At 40.2% G+C, this 23,587-nt stretch overlaps 1 protein-coding gene across 4 annotated transcripts in view; it reads left to right on the top strand.

The window, feature by feature from the left end:
* The window catches only part of LOC124391299 (inactive N-acetylated-alpha-linked acidic dipeptidase-like protein 2), a 316,808-nt gene that overhangs the window by 203,378 nt on the left and 89,843 nt on the right, over positions 1-23,587 (top strand). For 3 of the 4 annotated variants that reach the window (XM_046857781.1, XM_046857782.1, XM_046857784.1), the window contains exons 6-9: positions 887-1,030; positions 16,099-16,182; positions 17,110-17,202; positions 18,782-18,987. In XM_046857781.1, coding sequence (XP_046713737.1) covers positions 887-1,030; positions 16,099-16,182; positions 17,110-17,202; positions 18,782-18,987 — 527 coding nt within the window. The remainder of the gene's footprint in view (positions 1-886; positions 1,031-16,098; positions 16,183-17,109; positions 17,203-18,781; positions 18,988-23,587) is intronic. The other variant, XM_046857783.1, reaches the window with a different exon arrangement.

The raw sequence follows: 23,587 nt of genomic DNA, 5'->3' as shown, positions 1-23,587 counted from the left end.
ATCTTCGTTGCTGCAACTCTCAGGTGTAGATAATTTCATCAAAGCCTTGAAAAAAATGAGTCATTACTAACCATATTATCTATTTCCATTTCTCTGGAAAATGAGTAAACACTCAGGTAATCACAAGGACTACTTCTGTCTTGGTTTTGCTTTGGCTTTATATAATATTTATTTATTTTTGTCTTAAATAGCTTTATCTGGGAAAGGATTTCGAATGTATGCAGAGCTCCATGGTCTCTTGATTGTTAGCAGCGTATGACGCCCGACCTATTACACTGGTGTGGGTGAGCTGGTGGAAAATTGAATATGCTAAATAAATTTGTTCCTAAAGTGGGATTAGGCACACCATCCTTTCATTTTAATAAGGGCCTAAATCAATGAAGCATCACACCCACCTTAAATCCCTACTGGGTTTACCCAGAGCCATTACTCCAAACCGAAAATCCGCTAACACATTAGCGTAGCACCAGTGAGCCACAATCAGTGGCAGGAAAAAAACTTTAGTACAAACAGACACCTCAGTACCGTTGCGCAAGCCTTCTGGACTCTGCTGCGCTGGATTTATGGTGGATTATAGCCACCTTGTTTAGCCCTCCACTCTTATTCCATAGCAGCACAGATGAAAAGATACAAACCACAGGTAACCAGAGCTAAGATGAAACCGTTTTTTCTTTAAATACACTTGGCTGCTTGCATGAAATGAAGTGCCATTAAAGATATCAACCAAGCAGAGAACTTTTTCGAAATGAGGTAATTAACTTGCTCTTTGCATGCTGTGCTGTCTCATTTTTTGATGTGTTTAGAATGCTTTAAGGAAATCAACCCTGTTGATTTAGTGGAATTTTGACTTTTGGTTATCCTTACGCTCCCCTTTTTCTTATGACAGATGGCAGTTTCAGGGAAGATCGTCGTAATTTGACGTCCCTGTTGGTGCAGCCAATATCTGCCAACCTAGCACAAGAACTGCTCTCTGCCCCAAGTGTTGGACACGGACAACCCTGTGTTCCTATGAAAATGGCATCAGGCTCAGGTAAGCATATGTCCTTTATCATGTTCTTTACATAATTTCACAATTACAGACACATAAAAATTATATGTATACATGTATGTAAGGAAGAAATAACTGGGTGACAGTGGTGGGCCTTCAGGGCCAGCAAAGCCTTCTCTGCTGGCCTAAACATGATCAGAAGCACTGAACTACATTTACTACCTAAATTCTAATATTTGTTCCATGAAATTGTATTAATTGATTACCAACAGTTTATTCTCTTTATTTCGTAGAGTTTATCTTGGCTGCACTGCTTTCAGTATGTGTATGTGGATGTTTTTTTTTTTTTGTCTAATCAGATTTTAGCCTCTATGTGCTGCTATGTTAATCTAATCTGCCCAGGGCCTTTAAAGTCTGTAGTGCTGGTCAATGTACCTTAGTCTCCATAAGAAATAAATATGTTTTTTTAACCAATCAGATGTCAAATGCACCTCACATTGCCAGCTAGCTGGCCCAGAATAGCATCAGCATTTTTCCATCCTCGGATTGGTTGGTCAGAGAAAAACCTGTTACAGCCAAGTTCGACTAACAAAACACGTCTGTAGCTCTGCACAAATTAATACATCAGAGTTAGACTTTTTTTGTCTATGGAGGAAAATACATTGATTTGCTCTCGTATATACTTAAAAATCCATTTTTAAGAAAAGCTAGACATCGTGAGAAGACGACGGCCAACCACGAAGCTAGCTAGCTAGCTTGTCTCAGCCCGAAAAAAATGTTTGTTCTCCAAATCCAGAACAGTGTATACGAGTGGTACCACTGGCTTACAGCCTCTGAGGAGCGGTGCAAATTATGAGTATGCGTTATGATTATGCATCTCTGGTGAGTAGGTTGTGTTTAATAAAAAATTGTTTTTATGTTTTTGTCATGTTGTTAGACAAATATTAATTCTAAACTGCTCCAGATAATGTAGGTGGCACAGTTGTGGTTGTATTGTAGAAGTTTGGAGTTGTCTCAACTGTGTTTCTTGCTTTAGTAAAATAGTTTTTTCCCTCCATATGCGAAATGCCTCTCTCTCTGTTATGCCACGCATTGTTATATTGCATTTTTTGTATAGTATTGATGGTTTCTATAATTGCGATGTGAACTGTGTGTGTGGTGGTATTAAGAGGTGTATTAAGTCAGGTAAGTCACCACTGAAGGCCCAGGTAGCAAATGCACGGCCCGCCACTGCTGGGTCAGGGGGTGGGGGAATCAGGTTTAATAAAAGTTACAGCTTTAAGTACATGTAGAATTTAAGTGAAATTAGTCCATTGATAATTAGGAAGCGTGACTTAAAAAGAATATATTTGTGAATATTATTATTATATACTATTTATTATTATTATGATTAGTAGTAGTAGTCGTAGTATTAGTAGTAAGAATTACAACAAGCGCATCAATTTATGCCACAATGTATGTTACTGAATAATGTCACGCTATTGATAATTTTACTAAGGTTTTTCCTGAGGTGCAAAAATTCAATTCTCTAGTGCCAGTCCCTAGAGCATCCATGAGTGTCCTTGCAGAACGCAGCTGGCTTTCACACAGTACATGAAATGGGCTCTTCAGAGACGCAGCTAGTTTACAGTTATCAAAAAGTCCATGCACTTCTCTCAACCTGTCATGGTGCAATGCCTACTACTTCAGAGGTAGCTGTGTTATTCCTTACAGGCAAAAGTGTCTGCTTTTCTGTAAATAAAATCATTCAGGTTCACAAATGTGTCAGAAAACACATACAGTATGGGAAATTCAAGAGTTATAATTAAAGCCATCAGCTCCTTTTCAAACCATAATCAGTAAGTTCATGATATACAGTAATATACATGCAGAAAAGCTCTGTCCATATATGTATGCACACTATGAACAGTGTACATAGTGTTAAAAGTGTTAAATCACCTGACTACAAGATTTGTATATGTGTATTTTGAAGATTCAAATCCACATATATTCTCCATTTGCTGTTTTAATCATGTCCACTCTTCTTGGAAGATGTTCCATTAGATGTTGGAGAGTGCTTGTGGAGGTTTAAGCTCATACAACCTCAAGAGTGTTAGTAAAGTACTGATGAAGGATAAGGAAGCTCCAAGTTTATTTAGTGTTTCAATTAATGCCAAAGGTGTTTAATATGGTTGAGTCTAAAGCTTTATACAGTAGCAGGCCACTCACAATCTTCCATTCCAACCCAAGTAATCCATATTTTCATAAATCTATACAACTCTGTCTCTCCAATTTTGTGGTACAATTTGAAGTATATGGCTGGAAAAGTCAGGTTTTAGCACTTGACTTTAAACTCTGTGTCAGGTGATATGCAAATTAGACTGAGCAAACAGATATATTGTAGAATAAGACTGACATATAATAAAAACTAAGAGGATATTATACAAATGAGAAAATGGCAAATATCCAAATAAATCTCTTGATTCAGATATATATTTTTCTTTCAGGAACTCGAGCTGCGTCGAAACGCTCTGAAATAATGTGTGTAATCAGTCAAAAATTGGACGCTGGCCATCACCGATGAGGTGACATCACGACCAGGAGTATAAGGGGCATATAAGTAAGGACAGGGGCAGCTTCTGTTGTTCAGAAAGCGCTCTGTGTGGTGTGTTGTCTGTCAGATTGTTTGTCAAAAACATACATGTTACTAAAAATGGAGCGGAGCATGCTAGTCAGTTCTCGAGAGAGCCGGCTGTATGTCAATGCCATCGCTCCGCTCCCGAGCGGCACTCTCCGGGAAAAGAGATCTCACACTTCTCGGGTTCTGCCCTGCTTTTGCTGAGGCGGAGTGGCGCGGCAGTTCCTGGGCTCGCAAATGAACCTTGTAGAGGGTTTCGAGACGGGCTTGTCCCTTTCTCCAACCTCACCTGCTTGGTCCAGCACTCGATCGCAGGCTCAGTAGAGCTATGTAGTTGGGGGCGGAGCTAGGTCGCTTCCCGAGGGATGCAGAGATTCTCTGCACATTCGGTGCATGATCTGCACATATTGCGCCACACATTCTGCTCGCATTTTCTGTGCGATCTCTCCAGTCCCGGAGATCACTCCTCCAGGGATCCTGCATGGCGCTCGGCATCTGAGCCTCGTGAGGTGACAGATCTGAGGACTGTCATCTTCAACAGGAAGGCTTTGCTGGGAAAGTCCGGACACGGGACTTTCTGGTGATCTGGCCATGGAGGGGCGTGCCGCACCGCTCTATCCAGTGCCCACCCTGTCCCGGCCCACTCAGGGACCTGGTAGGTTAACCCTGCCACCCTCGGTGCTTCGGGGCACGGCCAGCTCCAGCAAGCTCTCTCCTTGGACTCCACCCGGCATCGTTGTGGACCAGGAGATCTTGCCACCCCTAGAGCTGTCTCAGGGTACTGCCTCAGCTCTAGGCACACTGGAGGTCAGTCTTGAGAGACTGATACCCCTAGGGCACTTTCTGGCAGCATGAAAAGCTTTTCCAGATGTGTCTCAGTGGGGCCTGCACAAGCCGTAGAGAGAGGCTACTAGATTCAGTTTGGGTCTCCTCCACCCCGTTTTCACAGGGTTCTTCCCACCCTGGTGGGCGGCCAGCACGTTTTTGTCATGGAACAGAAGTAAACACTCTCCTGAGGAAGGAGGCCATCAAGGTGGTCCCTCCATCATAATAAGAGTCCAGGTTATACAGCCCCTACTTGAAAAAAGGACGGAGGGTTGCGTCCTATCTTAGATCTACATCAGCTGAACAACTCTCTCAGGAGACTCAGGTTCAAGTTGCTGACCCTCAAGCAGGTCGTGCTTTAAATCAGATCCAAGGACTGGTTTGTCATGGTAGATCTAATGGATGCATACTTTCATGTATCCATCCTACCTCCTCACAGGAAGTTCCTGAAGGTTCGCTTTCGGGCCAAAGCTTTGCCCTTTCACCCCGTACCTTCACAAAATGAGTGGATGCGGCTCTGGTTCCCCTGAAGTCTCAGGGCATCCGCATCCTTAACTACATCAACGATTGGTTGATCCTTGCTCAATCAGAGCAGTTGGCGGTCCGGCTTTGAGATGTCGTTCTCTCCCATATGAAGGCGTTGGGGTTTCAGCTAAACGCCGGGAAGAGTGTACTTTCTTCATTACAGAGAACCACCTATCTCGGTGTCATATGGGATTCAACTACTTTGCATGCGCAGCTTTCCCCTGCCCGCATTGTGGCCATCCTTATGTCTGTCGGAAAGGTCAGAGAAGGGCAGCCTCTCACTGTCAAGCAGTTCCAAAAACTGTTAGGGCTTATGGCAGCTGCATCCAGTGTGATTCCACTTGGCCTGCTGACCCCGATGTGGTGGAGCAGGTTTGGGAGAAATTTGGAAGAGCCCAGGTGGATCTGTTCGCATCTAAAGAGATGTCGCACTGTCCCCTCTGGTTCTCCCTTACTCCTACAGCCCCGCTGGGTCTGGACACCATGTCTCAGGCGTGGCTGAGGCTGTGTCTGTATGTTTTATTTTTTTTCCCTGTCACGCTGCTGGAGAGGGTTTGCCAAGACAAAGTCAGTCTCCTCCTGGTATCTCTCCTCGGGCACCCTCCATGCGAGATTCCTCTGAGGAGGGATCTCCTTTTCCAGCTAGGGGGTGCCATATTTCACCCCCGGCCAGAGCTGTGGAGGCTGTGGCTGTGGCACAGCTCCGAGGTTCTGGTCTCTCCACCCAGGTGGAAAAGACTATTCTCTACTCCAGAGCTTCCTCCACGAGGGGGTTGTATGCTGCCAGGTGGCATCTGTTCTGCTCATGGTGTGAGCACCACCTGCCTGGTTGGTTCACTGCTGGATTTCTCCTTGGACAGTCCACCAAGGGGTTGGCTCCATCCACCCTAAGTCTACGCGTCCGCCACTTTGGCTTATCATGCCCCTGTGGCTGGGCAATCTCTGACAGAGTCCCGATGGTAAAGCGTTTCTTCTGCGGCACCCGGAGGCTGAGGCCCTGGTATGACGTAGAGTGCCTGGGTGGGACATGACTGTCGTTTTGGGGGGCTCTGTCTGAGCCTCTATCCGGGGCATCCTGGAGGCATCTTTCAATCAAGACTGCGTTCTTGTTGGCCATCTGCTCTATCGGGAGAGTAGGGGACCTGCAGGCCCTTTCTGTGGCACCCTCCATCCTGGAGCTTACCCCTGGTACAGCCAGTGTCTTTCTGTACACCCACACAGGTTACATGCCCAAGGTGCCCTCGGTCTTCCCACAACTTACAAGATTACAGGCATTATATCTTCCTCTGTTCCAGGCCCCAGACCAGGAGAAACTGAATTGGCTCTGTCCGGTGCGCGCCTTGTACACCTACGTCCACGGGATGGGTCCTTGGAGAAGAACCGATCAGCTGCTTGTCTGCTACGGGCCTCCCTAAAGAGGCCTCCCTGCTAATAAGCAGACTCTGAGCAGGTGGATAATTGATGCTATCACATCATCTTAGGAGTCTTCTGGTCTCCCTGCTCCATTTGGGGTCAGAGCACACTCCACCTGGCATGTGGCTGCCTCAAAATCTTGGTCCTCTGGAGTTCCCTTTGAAACATATGTAACGCTGCGGGTTGGTCCATCCTGCTGACCTTTGTGTGGTTCTATAACTATAACAGTGCCGCTCCTGGCCCCTCAGTCCTTTTTTAGCTGTGGTGACACACACACACACTAGGCAGGGACTGGTCTGTCTGGCGTGATTGGACACTCGTTCCCAAAGCATTTCGACGCAGCTCAAGTTCCTGAAAGGGAACGTCTCTAGGTTACGTATGTAACCCTAGTTTCCTGAGGGTACAAGACGCTGCGTCTCTATGCCACACCTCCAGCGTCCCTGCAGCGCTGCTTTCTCCCTTACAGAAGCTGCTGCTGTCCTCACTCATATGCGCTTTATACTCCTGTTTGTGACGTCACTTCATCGGTGACGGCCAGCATCCAATTTTTGATTGATTACACACATTATTTCAGAGCGTGAACACTCAGGCACATTCCTAAAGCGTTTCGACGCAGCGCCTCATTCCCTCAGGGAACTAGGGTTACATACGTAACCTAGAGACATTCTTTATTATAATATCAACAATATAACAAACTTCATGCCAGATTATATTCTGAACAACAACTAATGATAGATTCCTATGTGATCAAATATCATGATCTGGTGTGCAGAAAATGGTGTGTACACAAAAAAACTTATTCAGTGTAAACTCAAGGCAATTAGGAATTCTATTGTTATGCATTTACATTTACTTTTTATTAGACCTCCCTTGAGTTTCAAAGGATTCTAATGACTCCTGCAATTTACTGGATTTTTAGATGGTTTTCTTTGAAGTAGTCATTCAAAATTTTTCATACTGCCAGAACTTGGCCACTGGTGAGCACTAAATTGGCCACTGGTGAGCACGTCAAATGACCACCGATCTCAACTCATCACTAAAGATTTCTTTTGCCATGTGCAATTTTTGGCTGTGACCACAAATTGGGCCAAAAATAGTACAGTGTAAAGCCATTCTAAACTGACATATTTCGAAATTTGTTATCAATCTAGCAGTCTGGAATCTTCCAACACTAATTGGCTGCCAGCCTGTAAAATAGCAGTTGACAGAACAGTAGTGTACAGAATTCTAATTATAATAATAGAAACAGCCCTGTAGATCTGCACTGAACACACAGCATTTACACACATATTGATACTGGTCTGTGTATACAGTTCATATGCAATGTCCTACAATCTTTCAAAAATATTATGCAAAAATAGACGTATGTAGTCTTAGTTAGGATCAAAAACAAAGTTTACTGTGTAAAGTTGCAGCAGGGGTTAAGTATTTGTGGTATTAATTGTTTTTCTTGATGTCACCCAAATGAGGATGGGTTCCCCTTTTAAATCTGGTTCCTCTCAAGGTTTCTTCCTCATAACATCTAAGGGAGTTTTTCATTGCCACAGTCACCATGGCTTGCTCATCAAGGATAAATGCACACCATTCACCTTGACTGGTAATTTCTGTAAAGCTGCTTTGAGACAATGTCTGTTGTGAAAAGTGCTATACAAATAAGCTTTCTAATGTCTTACATACTGTGCCTGTCAAAAGACACGTGAATGTTGAAATTTTCTCAAATTTATTAAAAATAAAAATAAACAAAGAAACTACATGTACATAAGTATTCACAGCCTTTGCTCAATACCTTCGGTGGCAATTACAGCCTCAAGTGTCTTTGGGTATAATGCTAAAAGCTTGGCACACCTATATTTGGGGAGTTTCTCCCATTCTTCTTTGCAGTACCTCTCAAGCTCCATTAGGTTGGATGGGGAGCATCGGGTCACAGTCATTTTCAGATCTCTCCAGAGATGTTCAATCGGGTTCAAGTCTGGGATCTTCCTGGGCCACTCAAGGATATTCACAGAGTCGTCCCATAGCCACTGCTCTGTTATGTGTGCTTGGAGTCACTGTCCTGTTGAAAGATGAACACTTCAGAGCACTCTGGAGCAGGTTTTCATCCAGGATGTCTCTGTATATTGCTGCATTCATCTTTACCCTAATCCTGACTAGTCTTTTAGTTCCTGACACTAAAATCATTAGTATGAGGCAGCCAACACCATGCTTCACTGTAGGAATGGTATTGGTCAGGTCATGAGTGGTGCCTGGTTTCCTTCAGATATGACGCTTGGCATTCAGGCCAAATAGTTTTTGTTTCTCATGGTCTGAAAGTGGTCAAGTTAAACTTGCTCCTGAGGCTCCAGTGACCATTGTTCCTGCCCCTCTCCCCTCCGTGGATCTTCCCACTTCATCCAGGCCTGCCTCTGGATAGTGTTATCTTCCACTGGAGGCCACTCTGTGCAGCTTGGGACGGTTTCTCATCAACGCCTTGGGTGGTTCCATAAAATTCCAGAGTAAGAACAGGATGGATTGGACTGTAGTTAATGTCAACAGTCTCCTACACTGACTCAGGACTACAGTTTGCTTCTGATCACCATCACTGTACCCCGCAACATTGTATATCTGCTTCAAATATACATTCGGTGCAACCCAGATGAGGATGGGTTCCCTTTTGAGTCTGGTTCCTCTCAAGGTTTCTTCCTTATGCCATCTCGGGAGTTTTTCCTTGCTACAGTTGCTCATCAGGGACAAACTTACTTCAAAAGAACATATTTACTTTTATTTACCACATTATCTGTGTAAAGCTGTTTTGAGACAATGTTCATTGTTAAAAGCGCTATACAAATAAAAATGAATTGAATTGAATTGAAAATCCTTCAGGTGCCTTTTGGCAAACTTCATGCATGCCAAAAGTGTGTCATGTGCCTTTTACTGATGAGTGGCTTCCATCTGGCCACACAAAAATAAACGTTTGGTGGATTGCTGCAGAGATGGTTGTTCTTTAAGAAGGTTCTCCTCTCTCCATAGAGAAATGCTGGAGCTCTTTCAAAATAACCATCGGGTTCTTGATCACCTCCCTTACTAAGGCTCTTCTCCCCAGATCACTCAATTTGGCCTCTAGGGAGAGTCCTGGTGGTTCCAAACTTCTTCCATTTACGGATGATGCCACTGTTCTCATTATGGCAAAAATGTTTCTGTACCTTTCCCAAGATTTGTGCCTCGATACAATCCTGTATCGGAGGTCTACAGACAATTAAAGTCAAGTCAAGAAGCTTTTATTGTCATTTCAACCATATATAGCTGATACAGTACACAGTGAAATGAAGATGAATAGCCTTTATTTGTCACATATACATTACAGCACAGTAAAATTCGTTCTTCGCATATCCCAGCTTGTTTAGAAGCTGAGGTCAGAGCGCAGGGTCAGTCAAGATACGGCGCCCCTGGAGCACAGAGGGTTAAGGCCCTTGCTCAAGGGCCCAAGAGTGGCAGCTTAGCGACACCGGGGCTCGAACCCCCGACCTTTCAATCAATAACCCAGCACCTTAACCACTTAGCTTCACTCCCCTCCAGAACCCTTGTGCTGCATTTAACAACATAAAAATACATAACAGAAAACACAGAGCTAAGGACTAGTAAGTGTAATCGCCACATAAAGTGCATCATGTGCATCTACTGTATATTATACAGTGCAGTGTGTAGGAGAGAACTGAGTACAGGAGTGTACCTTGTAAATAAACAAAAGGTAAACAAAAGGGTTTGTGCAAAACAGCAATAGCAGCAGTCAAAAAGATGTGCAAAAACAGCATACTTCATGGACTTTATGACTTGGTTTGTGCTCTGACATGCACTGTTAACTGTGGGACCTTATACGGTATAGACAGATGTGTGCCTTTCCAAATCATGTCCAAACAACTGAATTTACCACAGGTGAACTCCACTTAAGTTGTAGAAACATCTCAAGGATAATCAGTGGAAGCAGGATGCAACTGAGCTCAATTTTGAGTGTCATGGCAAAGGCTGTGAATACTTATGTACATTCATTTTTTATTTTTAATACATTTGCAAAGATTTCATATAAACCTATTTCACATTGTCATTATGGGGTATTGTATAGAATTTTGAGGAAAATAATAAATTAAACTTATCTATTTTTGTCAGGCAAAAGAACGTGCCGGAAACCGAAGTGAAATCCACAAAGGTCTTTTTAATGAGGAACAAAAGGGCAAGGCAGAAAAACGGCAAAATGCAACCAAACTCGGTTTAAACTAACCCAGGTGAAAGCTGTGACTGAGAGAGAGGAACAAACATACAGAATCTTGTACACAAAGAAGAACCAAACAGTATAGCTTGGGTAGTCCGACTATGTTCATAAGCCTAAGCTGTAGAACGGACAATGAGCTAGTGGATGAACGGAGGTTATATAGCGTGATGACTGATTTGGGCCAGGTGTAGATGATTAGTAAGTAGGAGAGCTGCTTGCATTGATAGGAGGGTTTGGTGAGGGTGTGGCTGGTGGATCCCTGACAATTTTGGAATAAGGCTGTAACATAACAAAATGTGGAAAAAGTGAAGCTGTAAATACTTTCTGGATGCACTGTATATGCAACAAAAATGAATAATTGCTTTGACCAAACAAATGTATAAATGTATAGATGTTGAACTTTATTTCCATTAAAAAAATATCCTCTCTTAAAAGGAATAACAGCTTAACACCCTCTTGCCTTATGTAAAACTTGCCAAAGTTGTTCTTCATGATTTGTATGTTTCATTCTGATTTTGCAATCCAGTTTATCTTAGAGCAATTCACTAGAATTTACCTGATATAACAAGACAGGTCATTCCATGAAAGATAACACTTCAGTTGACTAGGTTTATAATATTTTCAAATCATTGCATTTTGGTTTTATTTGCTTTACACATCGTTCGGTTGTAGAAATATGACATGGTTGTGTTTATTGGGTTACATAATACTTATATTAGCTGTTAATGACAAATGGCAGAAACAAATTTAAGCACTTTAATAAATTCTTGCTTATTTTAATATAGAATATTTTTTTTTATATTAAATAAATAATATGCATGCATATGCATGATGACACTGTATGATCGCAATGCATGTTATAGTGCATCTTTAAAGATATAATTTATGAATATATACATTATATAAACTATATTATTTTGTAATAATCTCGTTTGTCATTTGTTGCATTCGTTTGTCATTGCTTTTATTATGTGTTATATAACTCCATATAATAATTCACAAATGTAGTTCAATATAGTTCAGTTTACCTCACTATACTGCACACGGACACTTTATGGACACTTTACACCACACCATACCGCACGGACACTTTATAGACAATCAGAAACCACCCTTAAATTGCTTACTGTTGTTTTACTGTTGTTTACGGTTTTACTGCTTACTACCATAAGCATTTTTTGTATACACATCTTTTTTTTCTCTCATATATATCCTTATATATTCTTATATTTTATATAGTTTTTACACATTATTTATCTGCCTTCCCTTTCTTTGTTTTATTTTTCACCCCATTTTATTCCCTCATGCCGGACCATCGTAAAAAGCATTTCACTGCATGTCGTACCCTGTATGTATGTGTATGTGACAAATAAAATTTGATTTGATTTGATTACACTTTGCAAAATAATTGCACTGGGTGTAATACATTATAAATGCTTCATAAAATTAATTCACAGTTCATTATACATATGACCTTCATTGAAAGTGTTACTGAGAATGTTTTTTTTATTTTGCTGTCAGCAAAAAAAAAAGAAAAGTTGAAATAAAGGTGTCGTGTGACATTTTCCAGGCTGACTTACATTTGAGGATTGCCATGGCAACTGACTTTGTAGTTCAAATTTGTTCCTGTTATGTCAGGGTCACATAATGATGTGTCTTAGCTTGTCAAGTGAGAGGTTAGACTGGAAAAAATGTCATTTGACTTTTTTGTTTAAAATGTATTTATGTTTGATTTCTGTTACATGCCAGGCTTCAAAATAGCTTTATTAACATTATAGAAAACTACACCAACTTTAATAGTTACATACAGGTACCAAAAACATGAAAATCCTACTTACAATTTTTTCTATTTCTTTGTAATGTTTCTACGCAGATTTAATAAGAGGTCGTGTATGGCAAGAATAAAATGACAGAATTGTGTTCCAAATTTTTTATGCATTAAATAGTACATTAGACATTACTTTATTGAGCTAGTGTGAATTAATTGGTCTGAGGACAATGATTAAAACATCAGCCATGAATCATTTGGATGAATTTAAGGATATCTGAGTTTAAAATTCAAAATTGTAGCTCTGTGGCATGCATATATAAGAACAATGAACGGCTTACTCTTGACTGGCGCAACAGGAATGTGTTTGGCTTATCCTCTGGAGATTGGAAATTTAAATCCTGATGATGTTGCATGTACCTGTGGCTGGAAATCATTTATCTGGGTAAGAGGGATGGTGTCTGTTACATTGCTTTGTGACACAGCATCAGCAGTGGTTTGAAAAGATGCAGATGAAAGCTTTTCATGTTTAATTAAAAGGACATGTTAACCTTCCCTGGTAAGTAGCCTCAGTTAGTTTAGGATGAGCTGGCTGGTGGGTGAGAAATCCCTTTTAATTCCTTGATTAAAAAAAATAATAATAATTTTCAATTTCCAGCTCGCTCTGCACATGCGGAAATAAGGGTCATGGCTGAGATTTAAAAAATTAAAAATTTAAAAATTTAAAAGAGCATTGAAGGTAAACGAGTGGTTAAAACTAAAGAAAAGGGTTTTTTTTCTGACCTTTTATAACAGCTGTGATGTTATGCAATGTCATGTCATGATGGTCCATAGCACTCACCAGCTTGATCTGTCTTTTAATTTGGTTATTATTTCCTGACAATTCAATTCTGTCCACACAAAGTGCAGGCATCGGAAACGCATACTGTACACACACACACACACACACACACACACACATATGCAAGACACAAGCTGCAGCTCATGGAGGCCCTCTTCTGGCTGTGTGTGCATGCTGGGAGGCATTTGCAGCAGGTTTTAATGGGGGTTATTAAGCTCTAATTCCTGCTATTGAGTTAAAATCCTTGCTTATCTTTGCATCGTCGCCCTGGAGATCCAGCCTGTGCTGGAGCGCCGCCGTCTCAGCTTGATAGACAGTAAAGGATTTTCAGCTCCAGCGACAAAATGAAAGGACATGGGCTTTAAGGCAAATCCCCCTGCCAAAGTTGGAATGAAGAAGTTAAAGGCTGATGGCACTCAGGGTTATTATGAGTCAGCGCATACTGGTTGGAATGAGTGTGTGTTTAATTGGAACTCATCCAAGCCTGTTTGTGTGTAGGCATATGTTTGTGGGTCTGGCGCTCCACAGGGACACAATGTGATGAAAAGGTTGGCGCTTGAGATATAATTTGCTGACAGGTACGCAACACACCAAGTCCAGCTTTCAGTGCGAGTAAGCGCAAAGAGCACATGAGGAACTGATGTCCTGAACATCCTGCCATGTCCAGCTCATCTCCGAGCTTTTCATCTCCCCAACCGTGACTCCAGCCCCGATCTGCCACCTGTATTCCATTAGCAGGATCAAATGCTTAGAAACGAGTAATCTGTGCCGTATTGATTGGGCTGAGCACTGACCACTCCCGAGGTTTCAAATCATTCGTTTCCATCTGTCAGTGTCCTCGCTTTTTAATTCCCTTTCAATTAAGCCCACTATATTGCTCCAGCATGCTCTAATCATATTACTCCCTTCTTTCCATGGAGACTTCTCGAGGACCTGCTCTCGAGAGACGCACCGTGGGATGTTTAAATGCTAGGAGATGTATTGTTCGTGACATTCGGAGCATCTGGCGTAGCACAATATGCAGCTGAATGCGAATGACTGCATCATTTTTTTAATTTTTATTTTATTTTTTGGCGGGAGGGGTTCGTGTCACCGTGCATCTCCCAGTCAGGATTCATCTCACACCTATTCAGCGTAGAGAAAAGCAATCGAAGGGAGAAAGGCCCAAACGAATTGGAATTTTCTGCAAATGTCTGCTCCCTGCCACGGTGCCTCAGCTCCCTCGAGCGTCCCTTGATGAATGCCATAAGTATAATAAATTGCCTATGCAATTACAGTGCTCAAGCAGAGAAGCTGCAAGGAATAGCTTTATCGAAACCCCTTTAATTATAATAGTATCGATTAGTTTGGGCGAGTAGCTTGGATAGCAGTGGGTGTCACGCTTACTGTTTCTCTCTGTTCACGATAATAAACCAGGCGATTAACCAACCTCTCATTATGAACTAATGGTTTTTAATTATCTTTCCAAAGCCAGGAGATGTGATACACCTAGTGCAAGTCGTTTACAGTGTTTACATTTTCAACATCCACTTGAAGAGTAAAGATTTTAGCTCTTTAGAAACCGCATGCATTTTTTGTGTCTACCCATCTGTTTTTTTCTTTTTTTATTAAATTGCAAAATTCTTTTTCAGAAATACAAATATATTATACACAATACAACACAATATATTAAAAGAGCTTTAATATAGTGCAGTGCTGTAAAGCGTCTTTCTTTCTTTCTTTTTTTTATCTTTCTTTCTTTCTGTTTACTTCTGTAATTGTATAATTGTGTTTACTTTTTTTTTTTTTACATATTTTCCTCTTTAAAAATAATAACACTCACTTCCATTTATTTTTCTAGGTTCCCACCTCCTTCCTTCCTCCTTGCTATCTTCCTTCACTCCATCTTTTCTTTCTTTCTTTCTTTCTTTCTTTCTTTCTTTCTTTCTTTCTTTCTGTATTTCAATTTTTTCTGTAATTCATTATTTCTTATACACTTTCTTTACTCCTTTTGCTCTTTGTATTCTTTCCTCCTTTCTTTCTTTCTTTCTTCTTTCTTTCCGTCTGCTTCTTTTTTTTTACTTTCAGTTTTCAAAGTTTTAACATCAACAGACCTCGTTCTTTTTCCTCCTTCCTTTCTTCATTCCATCCTTCCTTCTTTCATTCCTACCTTTCTTTCTTTCATTATCTTTATTTCCTCCCTTTTCTCATGTTAATCAGAATGGCAGTTTTTTTAGATTTAGTTTTTTTTTTATTCTTTACTCTAAATTTTTAATTAGTCAAAAATATTTCATATGAGCTTTAGAACCCCAATCTGTTCCAGGCTGAGTCCATGCATTGATATACAGTAATGATGCTTTTGGATGTATACACCTGCCATACATCCTGTACATATGTAACTACCTATATATTCAGCCCTTAAAATAAAGTTGTTTGGTGTCTTGTTGGAAGTGATAAATCCAGTTTGCTGTGTGCTCAGGGACCACTGCTGTTCTATCTTAAATGAAATTACGCCAAAAGTGTAAAGAAGCGCTCGACTCACACATCTCCAACGATGTGATCTGCTGTGTACGTACACACAGCGTGCATCCTGCATCCTCTCTGCCGACTTCATCTTTATTTCTCTCTGATATTCACATAGTATGTGGTTAAAAAAAAGAAAAGGCAGCACCTGAGTGTTACACCCCAAGGCCAGCACATCTGTCTGTGTTCTGGGGGTCCTGTTGAAACAGAATTTTCAATCCTGTCTGCCACCCAAACCTGCAGAGGTCCCACATTCTATCTGCCAACGTTCTGTTTGAACACCCACACATGCACACAAACACCATGCATTTATCTGTCAGGGTATTGGCTATATTAAAATTCACCCCTGTGCTGTTTTGTGTGTAATTGCCAACAGAGAAGAGCAGCAGTGATCTCAGTAGCATACAGCACCTACCTGTTCATTTCCCTGATGCACTGGCTGGCATGCGTCAGTTTCTCGGTGGGTAGAAGGAATTTTATTTGCTTTTGCATCAGCTTTAAGGGATGCGGCACAATAGGTGTTTTGTATCCTCTGTACCATAAAAGCGAAAAAAATGGGAAGATGCGAGCTTTACTGATGATAGAACTGGCAATCACTAGCAGGGGTTTGTTTAGAAATTAAATTACCTCCAGCAGGTATAAGAACCTTTCTCAAGGCTTTGCTTATGCTGGGAATTATTAATAAGTTAGACCACCACAGGTATAACACATTCTCTCACACACACACACACACACACACACACACACACACACACACACACACACACACAGACACATACTGCTGGCTAAGAATAAATTAAGCATACTGTAATTTCCAGTTTGTTTGTTTTTTTTTCATCTTTGAGTGCCAAGAACTTATACAGTATATGGACAAAAGTATTGGGACACCTGACATTTCCTTTTATATGTGGTTGTTCCTTAAGCTGTTAGCACAATGTTGGAGGCACACAATTGTATAGAATGTCTTTGGATTTGCTAGCATTGAATTGACAGTTAGAGACCCAAACATGCCAGCATGAATGTCCCTGGTCATCACAAATGACCTCTATGAAGAAATGGTTTACATTGTTTGGAGTGGAAAATCTTAAGTGGCTTGCCATGGAGCTCTAAACTCAGCCTTACTGAACACCTTTGGGATGAAATGGAATGTTGGCTGCACCCCAGGCTTTCTTACTCTACATAAGAACCTGACAAACCTCCACAAGCGCTCTGCAAAATGTAGTGAAACATCTTTATAGATTGTTCAGGATAGTATGGAGTGGAGGTCATTATTGTGGAGTAGAGGTTATTATAAACAGAAATGCTGACTAAATGTGGAGGTGTTCATCAACTTTTTGCCCATGAAAGTTTCTGGAATTAATGAATGACTGTCTCCTACTTTTTCTAGGACAACGGATTATACATTTGAATATTTCATCACAGACATCATACAAAACAGTGTATAATGTCATTGGATACCTGAGAGGAAAGATTAATCCAGGTATGATTATTATAATTTTATATGTATTATTTTTGCTAAACACAATACTTTATTAATAATGAAACACACTAAGAATTATTATTTTATGTGTATACATTATTTCTTTGCTTTTATGCTAACTTTTTTTTTTTTTACATTTGTAAAAGTTATTATTGATGAAATACAAGATTTAAAAGTATAATATGCACAGTAATACAGGCAGCTGGACTGTGATGGAATCCTGCATTCCTTCAGATAATCAGATGATACCTGAATATAGAGGATTTTCCAGCCAACCAGACAACTTTCTGTGGACTCACTGTCACAATGAAAGTGCACACTGTAGTACTTCATCTGTCTTCCTATTCTAATTACTCATTTCATTTAGAACTTTCAAGGTTTTGAAACTTGCAAATGTCAGTGGCTCAGTGTTTCTAGGGATTCATGCTTTTCGTTTTCATTCTTCTCTCTCTCTCTTTCTCTTTTTTAGGGGTTTCTATTAGGGGTTATTTCATACCACTTTCTCCATTAATTTTGAAAATTTTTTCTCTGTATTATTTTAATCCTGTTTCTTTCCTTCCTTCCTTCCTTCCTTCCTTCCTTCCTTCCTTACTTCCTTCCTTCATTCATTTAATTCTTTTGTTCTTTCTTTCTTTCTTTCTTTCTTTCTTTCTTCTTTCTTTCTTTCTTTCTTTCTTTCTTTCTTTCTTTCTTTCTTTCTTTCTGTCTTTCTGTCTTTTTCTATTTCTTTCTCTATATTTTTTTTTTCTGTAATTGTGTTTTATCTTAAATTTTTCCATACACTTTCTTAACTCCTTTCGATGCCCCTCATCTGTATTATTTTTAATCCCTGCCTCCCTCTCTTCCTCTCTTCCTCTTTCTTTCTTTCTTTCTTCTTTCTTTCTTTTAACTGATCCATGGTCACTGTAAAACAAGCATAATTCAACATGATCAAAGAGAAAAGAAAGAGAGAGAGAGAGAGAGAGAGAGTACCAAAAAAAAACTAAGAGTGAAATACAGAGCATGAACTATACAAAGCATTAAGTGCTGAGTCAGCCTGTTTTTTTTTCCCATACCATGATACACTACTCTCTTTAAACAGTGTCTGCCATTGGTGTCCAAATGCAGGTCAGTCAGCTGCTGAAAATAGCCATTTAATTACTGACCAGTGTTTGCCCTCTGTGTGCAGTGTTAAAAGTCCGTATGGAATTACTTCTGAGATTTACGGTGGCTTTTTTTTACTACGTCATAACCTACTATGAAATATGAGCTGAAAGCTGAAAGTTCTCTCCTTGTACGGTGACTTTCCAACCCGTGTTTGCTTTTAATTTAGATTGTTGTTCTCCGTCTTCTTATTTATTGATTCTCTGAATTCCACGAACTTCCCCTCGAGACTGCTCTACCACATCTTATTATATTTGTGTTCAAATATTTGTTCCTTGTTCAAATGCCTGTCAGTTTTTATTAGTTTATTTTATTTTTTCACCTCTTGCTTGTCACTCAGAAGTAGTTTGATTATTGGTTTACTGCATTTACAATCATGAGTATAAGCTTGAGTTACTTTGGTTCAGCTCTTACATGGGGTTGTGTGTGTTTGCAGATAGATATGTCTTTGTTGGGGCTCGTCACAGTAGCTGGTACGATGGCACCATGGCAGATTGGAGTGGTGGCGCCGCAGTTGTTTCTCAGATCATCACCTCCTTAACAACTCAGACCCGTGCACTCTGGCAGCCCGATCGTACCATTGTTTTCTGCTCGTCAGGAGGCTCTTCCCTTGGCAACATTGGCTCCTTTGAGTGGGGCGAGGTAAAATATTTTTTTTTTTAAGTGACTCAAATGAATAGGTAAAGAGCATAAACATTTACATTTGGCAGACGGCATATCCAGAGCCACTTACATTTGTCTTACAACCGAGCAGCTATGGGGTTAAGGGCCTTGCTCAGGGGCCCATGGATGGCAGCTTGGTGTGGTTGGGATTTAAACTTATTACCTTTGGATCCCCAATGCCTTAACCATTAAGCTTCCACCTCCCAATGAAATGAATACGAAAGGAACACTATTGTAAGGAAACAGACATCAGTATCTATTTCAAAAGTATTTTAAAAAAAGGTATTTGTAAAAGTTTATATAATCCTCTTTGAGCTCACTGAGTGCTATCAATAAATACCATGTTAACAGATATACTATATTGGCTATACTTATGTATGATTGCATAATGTCCTAAAGCTATTTGTCTACCAAATCAATAAACTAGGAACATTTATGAGTGTATTGAGTGTGTTTACATACACAATCTATAGAAGGGGAAAAAAGTAAACCATAACAGCTAATGTTGGAACTTCTAGCCATAGAGCAAAGGCATGAGGTTAAAAAAAAGTGTGCTTAAACATACAATAAGGCAGATAAAAGCCTGTAAAAGTGTTAAAGACTCTTTAGAAAATAAGTCATCGTTTTTTAATTAGTTATATTTTTGCAGCATTAATCAATATTGAATAATTTATATATAAATACAACCATAAACATGTTTTGAAATTCATATATTTAAGGTTATAAACAGATACATTGTTTAGGAGGCTGAGCAGTAACATATGAAGGATGTATGTGTGAGGTGAAAGTGGACAAGAAAGACAAAGCAATGAAGAAATATTATGTAATTCCAATAAACATGAATTGCACAAAACAATTAATGGTCATTTATTCATACTTAGTAACTGCCTGATCGCTGTGGGTTAAATGTAATTTGATACTATTTTAATTTGAAATGCATTATTTTGATTGGCTGGAAAGGATGCATACCAACAGTATATCTGGTCGTTTTAATCACCATTCTACATTTGATGTGCAGTCTTATAAGCAATTAACCAATAGTAACATACAGTTACAGTTTCATGTGGCACAAACACAGGAAATTTCTTTTTACTGCAAACATCAATGACATTTTAATCTTTTTAGTGCGGGCAAGGGATGATGTTATAAGCAGGAGGCATGGTACAAGGTTTGCATCAGGTGGATCTTTGCCTCTATGTCATGCATTAAGATCATGTAATGTACACCTAGATGTGGAAATCTCCTCAATTTAATTAACTAGTTTGTTTAGATTTTAGGTTTAGATTTACTAAACAGTTCCCCATTCGGGAAGGAGATGCTGCATCACAATGCTTTGGGAACGCCTCGCATTGTCCACGCTCTGAACCACGTGTGAAATCCCGCCAATAGGCAAGTCGTGACCTCATCGGCGGTCGATGCCGCGTAAACCTGGAAGCTGCAAAATGGCTAAGTGATGGTAGCGACATTAGCTTCTTTCTGTTCAGTTAAGCGCTTTGTGTGTGAATCTGTGCAGTCATGAGCTTGCATGCAGGCAGAATTCCGACTGCGTGTTCCTTTTTGCCCCGCTTCATTTCTGGGGTGGATATGCAGCCGATGTGTTGTTTGTTTAGCTTAGGAGCATGCTTAGTCAGCTTTCGAGGGAGTCTACTATTAGCATTTATAGCCATGTGGCTATGCGCTCCCGGCTGCTGGCCAAGCTCCCGTTCCCCGGGGAAAGCGTTCGTTTGGCGTTTCCTTCCTTTGGAGGGAGAATTTTGAAAGAGTGCTCTTTGAGGAGACAGCACTGAGGGTCGTGGGGTTTGCAGGCCGGCTGAGTCATCTTCAGCCTTTCCTGCTGGGCTGAGCTCCCGTGTAATGTGGTGCTCCGTATTTCTTCCTCCGAGGAGGAGCACATGACTATTTCCCAACCTACACATCGAGGTGTCTATGTCCTGGGAGACCCCATACCAAGCCTGTTCCTTTGCCCCACATTTGCTACGCAAATATAGTAGGGTATAGGGAACGCGGCTATGGGGAGATGCCCTGGGTTGTAGAGACATCGGCTGGTTATCTCTCCCCAGGCCACTTCGGTTCTAGTAGGTAGGGCTACACGGCGGGTCAGGCCGGGGGTTGCCTCCACACGATAAATGTGTTGTCTAGGCAACGCAAAGCCCAGAAAGGGTGTGGTCAGTGTGGCATTATTGGACACTCGTTCCCAAAGCATTTTGTTTACGTATGTAACCCTAGTTCCCCGAGGGAACGAGACACTGCGTCCCCGGGCCACACCCCCTGCATCCCTGCGGCGCTTAACCGTCTCTTTCTCATAAACTAATGTCGCTACCATTGCTCTGCCATTTTGTAGCTTCCTGGTTTACGCGATGTCGCCTGCCGATGAAGTCACGACTTGCCTATTGGTCAGATTTCACACGTGGTTCAGAGCGTGGACAGCGCGAGGAGTTCCCAAAGCGTTGTGACGCAGCATCTTGTTCCCTCTGTAAACTAGGGTTACATACGTAACCTAGAGACGGACATGCTCCATTTGGGATGATTGATAAATCTAACAGATATACACCTAGTGCCATTGTGTTTCTGTCAGGCGAAAGAACGTGCCGGAAAACCGAAGTGCAATCCACAAAGGTTTTTAATGGAAGAAATATAGAGCAAGGCAGAAAACGGCAAAACCACAACGAATCTCCAGGTTTAACAATCCTGGTGAAAACTATGAGCAAACAAAACCACACAGTCCTGTAACCAATGATTATCAGAAACAGAGTGTTAGGAGAGTCCGACAGTGTTCTTAAGCCTAAGCTGTAGAACGGACAAAGAACTGGTGGGAGAACGGGGTTTAAATAGAGTGCAAACTAATATGGGCCAGGTGTAGCTGATAAGTATGTGGGAGAGCTGCTTGGAGTGATAGGTGGAGGCGTGGCTGGTGGATTCCTGACAGTTTCTTAGTTTCCCCTCTGAGTAACTGTTTAAAAGTTATACAGTAAATATAGAACTGGCAACCATCCAAAGAACTTAATTTTTATTTATTTATTTATTTTTTATGCTGTAAGACTGTAAGTGCTAATGATGCAGCAGCTGCTTCTGATTAAATATCTGATAAAAAAAAAAAAAAAACAACGAAAAAAAGAGAAAAGATTTTTTGTTTGCTTAAATTGTACTTAACTTACATGATTTATTATTGTGCATTATTGATTAAAAGTACTAATAACATTTGTGCTATTTGTGGCATTATTTATTTAAATTGGGTACATTAAATTATCATTGTGATGATTTCTCAGAGAGTCTGACTTTTTACTGTATTTTCATTTTAATCAACCATTCATGAATAATAAAAGCATCATATGGGTTATGGAAATCGCAAGTCAAGTCATCACGAGTCTGCTGATAATATACAGGCGGGCTGTGATCTAACTGTTTATGGAGCCTAATGCTGCATTATAATATTGTTTGGATTAGTTATTTCTGGATAGAACATGTGTAGAGCCTGTTACTAGCAATTTGTTAGCATTGTAAAGCAAAATGCATTTTAATAATTAAAATTAATTCATATTTTTGTGTCAGTTTTAATAGTCATTGAAAAAAGAAAAAACTTTTTATTGTAGTTGCAATAAAGGCATTTAGAGTGGCATACTGTAGTTCCTTGTCATGTATCTGTTTTTTATTATATCATTATGTCTCCAAACCATCCCATTACTGTTTTTATGTCTTCACGTCTTTTAATTCACATGTGTCTTCACTTCTTGGTTTAATTTATGTGTGTGTATAAACTGTATATCCCCTTTGTTTTCCATCTGGTCTCTGCCAAGAATTACAGTTAGTTCATTACATATACCAAGCCTCTGTTTCTTGTTTTCGCAGTTTTTGTTTTTCCAGTATATTGGATTCTACATTCATGTCAGTGTTTTCTCTCCCTGCTTCCTGTTTATAATTTAGGTGTTGGATTTGTCTGTTCCTTTCCTTTATCGTCCTTGCATCCACCTAGCCTTGCTTTTTGTCACAGAATCTATATGCATCTTTATATAGTCTATTTCTAAATAATTATTTATTAAACAGTGGTTCATATGAATCAGTTTAGAGATTATATTATCAGGTATATTATCAGGTATTAGTAATCATTAATGTAATAATCTCTCTTTAGCAATGTCACACTTATGTGACACACAAAAATGATCAAAGGTAACTACAGTTTACTTTTCCATTTCAAAAACGTGCAAAGAAAGGAAAACTATTATGAGGAAACAAACATCAATGACCATTTCAAAAGTATTTCAGAAAAGCAATTTCCCTGCCTGTCCATTTTGGGCTGCAAAAAAATAGAGACTTCATATCCTGACATTCTGAATAGCCTTGAAGACATTTTTGGAAGAAAAAAAGAAAGAAAAAAAATTAGGTTGTCTTCTTTGAAATGATGTTGACACTGATGAGGGCATGATGCTGTCAATTTCTATTCTAGTCAATAGCAGCTTGCTGGACAAAGACAATGTGGTCAATATGGACACTTCCAAATTCTCTTGTCTTAATTAAACTTAGATAATGGTACCATACATGCTGTACATTACATGTAAATTGGTTTGGACATGTCCCTTTTATA

Source organism: Silurus meridionalis, chromosome 9 (assembly GCF_014805685.1).
Source record: "Silurus meridionalis isolate SWU-2019-XX chromosome 9, ASM1480568v1, whole genome shotgun sequence".
Classification (NCBI taxonomy): domain Eukaryota; kingdom Metazoa; phylum Chordata; class Actinopteri; order Siluriformes; family Siluridae; genus Silurus; species Silurus meridionalis.
This window is presented reverse-complemented; position numbering and strand designations above follow the sequence as displayed.